General features: G+C 35.5%; 1 protein-coding gene across 1 annotated transcript; it reads right to left on the bottom strand.

Moving 5' to 3' along the window:
- Positions 1 to 8,152: 8,152 nt before the first annotated feature.
- Positions 8,153 to 10,003, bottom strand: LOC141674795 (uncharacterized). The gene is made up of 3 exons (XM_074481499.1): positions 9,896 to 10,003; positions 9,346 to 9,387; positions 8,153 to 8,551 (listed from the first exon to the last, which is right to left on the bottom strand). Exons 1-3 carry the CDS (start codon positions 10,001 to 10,003, stop codon positions 8,153 to 8,155), a joined length of 549 nt encoding a protein of 182 aa, XP_074337600.1.
- Between the last annotated feature and the right edge of the window lie 2,254 nt (positions 10,004 to 12,257).

Raw genomic sequence — 12,257 nt, 5'->3', positions numbered from 1 at the left:
ATTATTATTTATTTTCCTATTCATTACTTAACTAATATATTATTCTTATTATTATGATTCAAATGCAAGTTGAGAGCACCTATTGAAATTAATACAAAAATCATTAGGGTTGCTAGGAAGTACACAACAAACCAACATGCCTCAAGTATAGAGAATTCGAGCTAGAACTCCAAAATACATTAGAAATCTTTTTCCAAACTTACTCGAATATCTTTGAATCCTAAATTGGGTCTCTTCTGCATTTTGTTGTTGGGAAACCCTTGGGATAACGGCTGTTATGCTAGTTGTTCATCCGCCTAAATTCTATCATGGTTATCATTTTTAGTTTATATATCCATCATAACTAGAGTTGTCCTACATCATTTTAATTAAAAAAATTAAATCAACAATTTTAGCTCTATTTGTGAAAACTTGACACATCTTTCATATACATATCACTGATTAAAATATTATTCATACGTCATTTGTTTCAAGTAGTTACACATTATGGTAAATGTTGGTTGTGACCATGTGACCATGTGTGTGTCTTACACAAATAGCTACAGAAAAAATTTGCAAGCAGGACAGACTTCGTAGATGAATGCTTAGTTTCTTCACTTAATAAAATATACTAATTCCTAAGGAATGGCTATGATAAACAACCTGCCTTGATTATTTTGAATATTATTAAAACCATACTAATAAACCTCTAAGGATAAGTCCATCTATATAGATCCATACACATGTGTATCCCAGTCAACTATGTCAATACTCAATAGGCACAAATATAGAACAACGGACTTGCAACAATTATCGTCTAGCTATTGAATCAGATTAAGGAATTAGTTTGGTTCTGTAATAAATATGTCCAGTTTTTCATTATAAATAGAATTTGAAGGCTTAAAACAAAACCTGAAGAAGAAAGCTCAAAAGCAAGGTAACAAAAGACAAAGAAAAATAAATAATAAATTAAACTTACTTCTTGAATTCATCCCTGCTGCATAATTGTGATGAATCAAGTCCCACCTTAAGTTGACCACTTGTGACATCTATACAATGGAGAAAGATAACAAGGATTAACAATTATGTAAATACATTACTCCAATTCACCATCAACATGTTTGCAACAATTTTAGCATACTAAGAAGACCTTGCCAGTTGTTCTTAGTTTCATCTTTAGCCGACGGAGGTAGTTTTTGTATTTATTTGATAATACCATTATAACAATTAGGTACCCCTCATGTTATAAACACACAAGTTATAACGTATAAAACTTTTTTAATGCAAAGTGCTACAGAAAAATTAATATGATTTCAAAAGTGAAGTGTTGCAAATAAACTAGAATAGATTATATATTTAAAAGTAAACTGAACATAGTACTTCAAAGCATCACAAGTTTTGCAGTCTGTTCATTTGATGCATTTATAAATTAAGATAAAGAGCCGAGATTTGATCAGATAAATAATTGAGGGTTTTGAGAAAACAAATATAAAGACTATTTGTACAAAAGAAATATGTTTGTTAAATAAGCTGCAAAAAGAAGAGAATTCTTGTAAAAACTTAATTATCCCTAAAATCATAATACCTACGTACATCGCACGTATCTTTTTGTAAACCCTACATCAAGGGCAAGTTCAAGACGCTTTGAAAATTGTAAGCTTCTTCTGCTAACCTGAAAATTTGACAGCAGATAAAGTGTTTGGTGTGAAATTCTTCTATACATGCAAATGGATGTCATCAACTCTTCCTGTATTTAAATACATGACACCTGTGATAGACTTTAGTTAGCATGAAAGAATAGAGCTTTGTACTTCTGGGTGAAACCAAAAATTACAGAAAAGAACATTTGGTTGCACAAAGTAGTCAGAGATTGTACTGATAATTATGATTTAACAAAATTTTGATCTTGCCACGGTGAAGGTGCTGCTCTCATGATGATGGGTTCCCTTTCCTACAAACCAACATCCATAAAACACACTTGTTAGAATTATGATACATTATTTAATTCAAATATATTTTAATAATTGATTAATGTTGGCCATATCTTTAGAATATTTTTGGATTATAGAAATTCGAAACACAGGACAAAAGACAAAAGATCAGCAGAGAAATAAATAAGATGACATACCGTAACCCCAACCTGGCTTCTGCTTACAGTTGACACTGCCACGCCCACTGTTAATGAAGTAAAAATAATGTTTTAAGACACAAGACATTGTTTTAAGACACAAGACATAAACAACCCAGAATCGCGTGGTTTGAACTGTAGTGAGACTGATTACATGCCGTATTCCAGCTATTTTAAGAGGCCAGGATTGTAAACATTTGAACTCCACTTCCAACAATCATGATAAAATATTAATTAACAATATAGATTTTCCAGAGGCTTTTTTAAGAATAACTAGTCAATAAATATATATGCCAGAGAGTGCCTTTTTAAGATGAACTAGTCACACAAGAAGAATATTGCAAAATATACTTGCACCAAAATTTATTAAATAATCTAAAATGTTGTCCAGTCAACTTCGAATGTTATGTATAACAATTCTTAATTTCTTTTATCATTTTTGCTTTAATCAATATAAAGGTAAAATTTAATAGCACCAACCTGAGCAAAAGGAGCAGCCTGTTTAGGGCGATTCTTGCATTGTGAGAAGCACCATCTCCTCTTGGCACTGGGTGCAAAAAAATCTGAAACAAGTTCCCTCTGGGACTCTATGCTAGCCTGTAATAAATAAAATCATAAATACAATGAGTAAATGTGCCCTATGCTGATGAAGACCAACTCAAAAAACTTGAAGTTTTACATTAGCATTAAGATGCAACTGGTGATACTGGATCAACCGCTTCGCACAATTTCCTGGAACAAAATTCTGGGGTCCATTATTTAAACCTTTTCCCATGAAATTCTGGCATCCAGAACACAGGGAGCTTGATGTGCTGAAAAGAAAACACATACAAATTAATCTTCCAGCCTGGACTTTCAAATTAGCAATATTGATTTGGTACTCCAACACTTGTATATGATTACAAAACATTTTAAACTGCTCAGAAGCTTTCTCCAAGTAAATACCAGATACCTTAATAATGTTAGTATCCTACTCTCAATATTAAAAAGGGAATTCTCCTATCAAGCTTGAAAGAACAAGCTAAACCTTATATTTTGATTTTTACAGTTACCTACCGAAAAAATTCTATAAAAGAGTTTTAGCTTATACATCATTCCATACCTAGGAACATAAATTACCAACAAAACCAAAACCAAGAAACCATTCTCCTACATAAAAATAATTAACAATATAATAACTATATACAATAAGAGCAGAGAGGGTTTATTTATAAGATAATTAGCAAATATATACGAGGGTTTTTTGGTTGTTTGTATTAAATGCCTAGAAAAATATACATGATAAGCTAGTAACTAGTAAGGAGGTTTTCACTATAGGATATTGGCACAAAGATATGCAACTTAAGTGTCTGTATGTGTATTTTGATAAAGATAGCGTTGAACAGCTTTTTTTATTTGATAATGAACTACAATACTTAAACTAAAATAATGCAAGTAAATGTCCTACAAAATAGCAACTAAACAACTGAAGTCCTACATCATCTCAAAGACTAACGTTTATTCAGCAACGCCCTTTCCAGTTCTTTAGACCACGTCAACACGATCCAAACAAACTTTGCACGACAGTTTAATTAATATAGCAACTAAGATATAAATAAACCAGCTTCCCAAGTTTAGATTAAACGACCCAACAAACTCCCCCTTAATCTAAACTTGTCTTAACAAACCTTCTTACTCCAAGTAAGGGGTCATTTGTTAAATCTGAATCATTTTTTCTGTACGATTAAAATTATGAACGATTGACAATCTGAATGCTGGACTGTTAATCCTGTTTGGTAAATAAATATCAAAATTTCTGAACGATAATATTTGTTTATCATATCCTTACGTATATGTAAAAATTAATTTGTATTTTAATCTTAATAATCAAATAACAATTTACACATATTTTGAAAATTTAATAATAAAAGCATACATATATTTTGAATAAATATAATCCTCTTAAAGATTTAAAGAGTAAACAATATTTTCAGTCGTAAACATGAAAAATATATAATTGTAAGTTTAATTTTAAAATTATTAAACAAATTTTAGACAAATGTATTCATATTAAAATCCACATTATTATTTGAATATAAACATATTTTAAACTAAAAATATAAGTATAAATGTTAAATAAAATTAATATATGGCATGAAATTTTAATTTTATACTTTTTTTAAGAAAATCATGTATGTAGTATAAATAAATATATTATATTTTTGTATTATGATCTAGTGGCTTGATATCACCTGATAAAACTTACTATATCCTATGTTATATGAACCATCGAGCTATATTTTTTTGAATGAGTCATCCAGCTAAATTCTTGGCTCATCAAGCTAACATAAAAATTTATCAAACAATCTGGACAGGTGATTCAAGTCTCGTCCAGTATTTTGGTATGGTACATGGGTTAACAAATGACCCCTAAGTCTCTCATTCGTTCAAATCTGACAGCGTTTAGTGCCTTAGTTAACGTGTCTGCCCTCTGCTCGTCTGAGCATATGTGCTTCACGATTATGTCCCCATTTTCAATGCATTCTCTTATGAAATGAAACCGGATGTCGATATGCTTACTTCTACCATGAAAAACAGGGTTTTTTGCTAAGTCGATGGCTGACTTATTATCTATAAACAATGTCACAGGTTGTATATATAATCCTGTAATCTGAGACAGCAGCTTCCTTAACCACACTGCTTGACAAGAGGCTGCTGTTGCCGCCGTGAATTCTCCTTCGCACGAGGAAAGGGCAACGCACATTTGTTTCTGTGAATTCCATGTTATCAGACTTTTGGTGAGGTAGAAAATCATGCCCCCCGTACTTTTCCTGTCCTCCACATTTCCTGCAGGGTCACTATCAGAGTACCCAATCACCACATTGTTTTTCTCATCTTTTGTGTAGACTAAACCCAAATCCATCGTTCCCTTGACATAACGTAAGATACGTTTCACTGCATTTTGATGCATCAGTGTGGGCCTCTCCATAAATCTGCTAACAATGCCTGCTGAATAGGGTAGATCAGGACGTGTCTGAACTAGATATCTCAGCCCGCCTATCATGCTTTTAAAATTAGTAGAGTCGACTGGCATGCCTTCTTCATCTTTGTTGAGAATCTCCTTGGGATGTATTGGCATTTTAGTTGAGTTATAGTACAGCATTCCTGCCTTGTTAAGAATCTTCTTTGCGTATCCAGTTTGCTTCAGTTGAATGTACCCATTACCTTGCTCAACTTCAATGCCCAGGTAATATGTGAGTTTTCCCATATCGCTCATATCAAAGCTTTTAGCCATCTGTTCCTTGAATTCTTTAATTTGGACAGTGTTTGAGCCGGTTACCAGCAAATCATCGACATAAACGCCTACGATTAGCACTTCTTTTCCCACGTGCCTTGTATACACAGTTTGTTCATAGGCACATCTGACAAAACCTAATCCTTCCAGACACTTGTTTAATTTTGAGTACCAGGCTCTTGGGGCTTGTCGTAGTCCGTATAGAGCCTTCAAGAGCTTATAAACAAGGTGCTCTCTTCCACGTTTAACATACCCCTCAGGCTGCTTAACGAACACTTCCTCGTTGATTTCCCCATTCAAGAATGCAGTCTTTACATCGAGGTGGTGTACCTCCCAATTTTCTTTTGCTGCAAGTGCTAATAGTAGCCTGATCGTTTCAATACGAGTAACAGGGGTGAATACCTCATCGAAATCCACCCCTTTCTTTTGTACGTATCCTTTGGCTACAATTCTAGCCTTGTGTTTTATGATGTTCCCAGCAACATCTCGTTTCAATTTATAAATCCACTTGAGATCAATAGCTTTACGTCCCTTTGGCAATTCAGTTAGTTCCCATGTGCCATTTCTTTCAACAGCGTCCATTCGACTTGCATTGCCTTCTTCCACTCGTCTCCTTTTGCTTCTTGAAAATAATTGGTTGGCTCATCTATTCCCATGAGATACAGTTCATCATCTTCCAGCTCGACAGGTTCAGTAGAATCATATATTTCACTAAGAGTTTTGAATTTCATAGGTTGCTCATCCTCGGAACTGGAGTTTGTTACACTGAGGTTTGGCTCACTATGATCACTTATGTCTCCACTTTCTTCTGTTTCTGAATTTTGAGGCGACGTACTCGAACTCAATATCTGGTCACTGTCTGTACTTTCATCAGCCACTTTTGCTTCTTGGAAACTTGGTGTCCCTTCTTCAAAATTGTTGTTGGCATTTTCCTCTCGATAATTTGTAACTACACAGAAATTTCCAGATTGCATTATATTTACATCATTTTCTTTGCACCAGTCCCATGTTTTCATTTCTTCGAAGATGACATCACGACTCACATAAATTTTCTTTGTGACAGGATCAAAAAGTCTGTACGCCTTTGTGCCCGGTTCCTTGACTAGGTGAATTACAGCTCTGCTCCTGTTATCGAGTTTTTTTAGATTTACATGTGGTTCCTTCATGTGGGCCAAACAACCGAACACCCGGATATGATCTACGTGATGCTTTTTCTCTGACCAAGCTTCATAAGGGGTAATTCCCGTAATTGCACGTGTAGGAAGTCTATTCAGTAAATAAGTTGAGTGTCTAATTGCCTCCCCCCAGAAGTAGTTTGGCATATTCTTTTCCTTGAGTAAGCTTCGCGACATCTCAATCAAGGTTCTGTTACGCCGTTCAACTACTCTGTTTTGCTGCGGAGAGTATGGGGCATAAAAGTGGCGATTAATCCCAGCCTCCTCACAATACTGGGTAAAGTCCCTTGAGGTAAATTCTCCACCATTATCCGATCTGAAAGTACGTATCCTCTTTCCTGGGCTATTTTCAACCAACATGCGAAATCTTTTGAAGGCATTAAGAGTTTCACTTTTATTTTTCAGAAGGTAAGTCCACATAGCTCGACTATTATCATCAATTAAGACAAAAATATATTTATTACCTCCAGGAGTGCAAGGTGTAATTGGACCACAGAGATCTCCATGCACCAATTCGAGTGGTATGGTGGCTGAGAACTTTGATTGATTTGGGAACATCTTTCTGATCTGTTTTGACATAAGGCAGCTAGTACAAATTTCATCTGGTTGATTGATAGCAGGCATCCCGTGTACCATGTTGGTTGAGGACATGAGCTTCATGGCCTTGAAATTGACATGGCCAAGGCGTGAATGCCACAGCCAGTTTTCATTTTCGCATCGTGCTATCAGACATTTTGCATCGCCACTGTAAATTATCATTTTATACAGTCTATTCATGAATCGTTTAACTTTCATAAGTAGGTTACCTTGTAAATCTCGAACCCACAAGAACTCACCTCTGATCATTACGTTATACCCCTCTTCAGCAAGTTGCCCGAGGCTAATTATATTACTACGTAAAGAAGGGATGTAGTATACCTCTTTTAATTTCCTGTCTTCTCCATTTTTGCATCTCAACGTGATTGAACCCTTACCCTTGATTTGCACAACTGAACCGTCACCAAATTTTACTTGACCCACAATGCTTTCATCTAGTATGTCAAATTTTGAGTACTCCCCAGTCATGTGATTACTTGCGCCATTGTCTAAATACCATAGGTTAGATTCCACATGTTTCCCCTTGTCGTCTTGATTCAAATTTAGCCTCACACGTTCCTCGTTGATTAACATACTTACTTTCTCGGTTTCATTACTCTCAACCAATAATAGTGCAGGCTCCTCATCGGATATTTGTGCCATATGTGCCTCTTCCTTTACTTTCTCTGTCTCGCTTCGGTTTCTTGCACTCAGCGGCATAATGCCCGTAGGCACTACAGTTGAAGCAACGGACCTTGCTTTTATCTCATGCGCCGCGGTTGTAATCTTTCCCACGAGTTCTCTGCGAGCTCTCACTGTTGCCTTTGTATGTACGCTTGGCCCATTCCTCCCTTGTGAGCAGCAGCTTACTCTCATCTTTTTCTCATTCAATCCATTCCTCCCTGGTGAGTAATAGCTTATTTCCACCAGTTTCCACTTGCCCTTTGAGGCGTTCTTCATGGGCCTTAAGAGAGCCCACGATTTCTTCTACTGTCATGGAGTCCAGATTGCCAAATTGTTCTATAGTAGAGGCAATTGTAAAAATTTTGACGGAACTGCACGCAATAATTTTTTGACCACGTAGCTTTCAGCTACTTCCTCTCCTAATTCCCGAATGTTTGTGACCAATCCTGTCAGTTTCATACTGAAATGATCTACAATCTCTGTGTCCTTCATCATCATAGACTCGAACTCCGTCTTAAGAGTCTGTACTTTCACCGTTTTGACGCGCTCCGCACCTTGGCACGTCACTTTAATTGCATCCCAAGCTTCCTTGGCGGTTTCCTTATCTGCAATGGATAAGAGGACATCTTCTGGTATGCCCTGGTATATTGCTGCGAGAGCAATTTTATCTACCTTGTCTTCAACCACCGTCGTTTTGGGATCTTTTGGTGATATCGCTTCCCAAACTCCATGGGCCTACATATATACTTTCATTTTCATAGCCCATGCTGTGTAGTTTGCTCGTGACAACATTGGATAACTCAAGCTGATCGTTCCTTCTTTAATCTTCCCCGACTCCATCGTTTGTGTCTATGGCATGTACTTGGGCTTCAACTGGACGACCAAAGCTCTGATACCAGAATATTGGCACAAAGATATGCAACTTAAGTGTCTGTATGTGTATTTTGATAAAGATAGCGTTGAACAGCTTTTATTATTTGATAATGAACTACAATACTTAAACTAAAATAATGCAAGTAAATGTCCTACAAAATAGCAACTAAACAACTAAAGTCCTACATCATCTCAAAGACTAACGTTTATTCAACAACGCCCTTTCCAGTTCTTTAGACCACGTCAACACGATCCAAACAAACTTTGCACGATAGTTTAATTAAGATAGCAACTAAGAAATAAATAAACGAGCTTCCCAAGTTTAGATTAAACGACCCAACATAGGATACATTGAATTCTAGCCCTAACAACTACTAAATGATTCTTGCATCACACCTATAGCAGTAAATATTAATATTAATATAATAATGCAAATAAATTAAAATTATTATTATTATTATTATTATTGCTATTATTATTAAATTAATACACATATATGCAAAAACTACAAAAATAAAGAGAGTTTACTTTATATATTTTCGTACGAAAATAATCAATAAGACAAAATAACTTGGCAACAAAATTTAAAAAACAAGATCCGTAATTATTCATCAAAAACAAAAGAGGCACGTTAATTATTTCCCTCAACGTACTACCTTCTTAATCTCATTGTTTTTCATACCAAAGAGGGCAAAATCCTGTCAAATCACAAGGTTAAAATTATTTTTACTATATTTTTGTAATATTATATATTTACATGACAGTTAAACTTTTGGAGCCATTTAATTGCATTTTAACAATAATCATATAAAAATCATCTTTTGAAGTAAAAGTTAAATTAATTTATTCAAATTAAATTAGGGGCTTTCAAACACCAAGTCAAATTGCTGAGTATGATGGAATCTGAGATGAAGAACATGCACAAGTTATGCCCCGATTTGGTACTAAATTTACGGTTATCTTCTAGAATGCACCAGTGGGCTACTCCACTCTGTGTGCATATATCGTCTTAATATTGAACCTCCAGCTGAACAGAAGATGCTTTCACAATGGAAAAAAACTATTAAAAACTATTAAAAAGTACTTTGATGTTTTTAACATAAACACCAAGTCAAATTGCTGAGTATGATGGAATCCGAGATGAAGAACATGCACAAGTTATGCCCCGATTTGGTGCTAAATTTACAGTTATCTTCTAGAATGCACCAGTGGGCTACTCCACTCTGTGTGCATATTAGGCCTCCCCATCTTCACTGCTCGAACTACCAAGTATTGCTGGACTAGCTGAAACACAAGTAGAGATGTGAAAGTCATTGACCAAAAACAGGGTGAAGTAACAAGATGTCTTCTCCTTTTTACTTCTCTTTTCTTTTTGCGCCTACCAGTATAGCTACCGATCATAACATTTCCCCAATATTTATCAATTTTTATTTGAAATAACCCTCTGATAATCTGATTATTATATATTTTCCTTTTCATTACTTAAGTAATAGAATATTTTCATTATTATGATTCAAATGCAACTTCAAATAACCTATTGAAATTAATACAAAAATCATAGGATTTCTAGGAAGTACACAACAAACCAACATGCCTCGAGTATAGAGAATTCGAGCTAGAACTCCAAAATACATTAAAAATCTTTTTCCCAACTTATTTTTACTTTAATATTTAATAACAGCATATTTCATGAAATTTAAATTTTGAAAAGTCCAACTTGATAGATATCCAAAATAATCCTATTAATATCTCTGATATCTAATTAATATCTAGCATAAGTACATATGTACATATTTATTTATGAAAAAAATCCTTAGACAATGTTTCTAAAAGAAAATCAATATGGTCGAAACCTGTTACTGCATATAGTTTCTAGGAAGGCATATCAATAGCCAATATAGTTTATGGGAAGGAATATCAATAGCCAACATTGGCTAAAAATAATTTCTCAGAAACTGGTCAAATAAACTATATCATGAATTGAAGATGAAAAAAGAGGTATAAACTCATATTACAATCTCCAAACTTTTACAAATAAAATGGGAAAACAGTGATGGAAAACTTCTGTTGACTAGGGAGGAGTGGATCAAACGGAATAGCAGAGGAGGTGCAGAGGGGTCGTCCAGCCAAAGAAATCGTTGAAAGGAAGGTGGACGTGGGTTACGCGACAAAAGCAGAGTAAAATGCTATAACTGCGGCATATATGGTTACTTCGCTGCAGAGTGTCGAAAAACCGGGAGAGAAAAGGAACAAAAGTAAGAAATAAACATGGCACAAATCAAGGATGACGAGCTAGCACTCTTATTGGCCAAACACAGTAAACAAGGGGAAGAAATGGTGTTGCTAAATGAAGAAAAGGTTGTACGAAAACTTGTGCACGATGGTGAACGTGCTGATTCAAACCTGTGGTATTTGGATAATGGTGCGAGTAATCAAGTGACAGGATTACGATCAAAGTTTAGAGAACTTGACGAGGGAGTAACTGGGCAAGTGAGGTTTGGAAATGGCTCACCAGTTGAAATAAAGGGGAAAAGCCATGTGGTCTTTGCATGCAAAAATGGGGAAGAACACACCGTCCAAGAGGTAAATTATATCCATTTGCTTTGCAATAACATAATTAGTCTTGGAGAATTGTCTGAAGTTGGAAACAAAGTCGTCTTAAATGGTGAGTACTTGTGGGTGTTTGAAAAATCAAGAAAACGACTTATGAAGGTGAAAAGATCCCCTAATAGATTTTATAAAATAACTATAGAAACCAGTAAGCCTGCATTGTTAATCTCTAAGACAGATGAATTATCTTGGTTATGGCATTCACTGGCCACATGAATTTTCAAGCTTTGACACTTATGCATTCTACACAAATGGTGCATGGGTTGCCGAAGTTTGAGAATCCAAAGACTATGTGCACAGATTGTTCGATGTCCAAACAGGTCAGAAAATCGTTCCCATCTCAAAGCAAATTCTGTGCGAAACAAGTGCTTGAATTGGTGCATGGTGATCTTTGTGGTCCGATATCTCCGGCAACAACTGGTGGCAACAGGTATTTTCTTCTTTTGGTGGACGATTTCAGTCCAATAATGTGGTCATATACTCTAAAAAGTAAGGATGAAGCCCTTAATACATTTAAGAAGTTCAAAGCACATGTTGAAAATGGAACAGACAAGCGAGTAAAGACTCTCAGAACTGATCGTGTAGGAAAATTTTGTTCTCAAGATTTTATAACATTATGTGAGGAAAGCGGAATAGAAAGACACTACAAAGCTCCCTACTCTCCACAACAGAATGGGGTGATGGAACGAAGAAATAGGACAGTGGTTGCAATGGCTAGAAGTATGCTGAAATAAATGAATCTACCTTTGACGTTATGGGGAGAAGCTGTGAGACACTCCATGTATATTCTCGACAGGTTACCCACGCGATCTCTAACTGGAAGGACTCTATATGAGGCATGGAAAGGAGATAAACCAAACATAGGCCATGTACGTGTCTTTGGATTTATGGCTTATATGAAAATCCCAGGGGTACACACTAAGAAGTTGGATGACAGGAGCAAACCAGTGATACATCT

Source organism: Apium graveolens, chromosome 7 (genome assembly GCF_009905375.1).
Source record: "Apium graveolens cultivar Ventura chromosome 7, ASM990537v1, whole genome shotgun sequence".
In the NCBI taxonomy this organism is placed as follows: Eukaryota; Viridiplantae; Streptophyta; class Magnoliopsida; order Apiales; family Apiaceae; genus Apium; species Apium graveolens.
The sequence above is the reverse complement of the archived record's forward strand: the minus strand, read 5'-3'. Positions and strand labels throughout refer to the sequence as shown.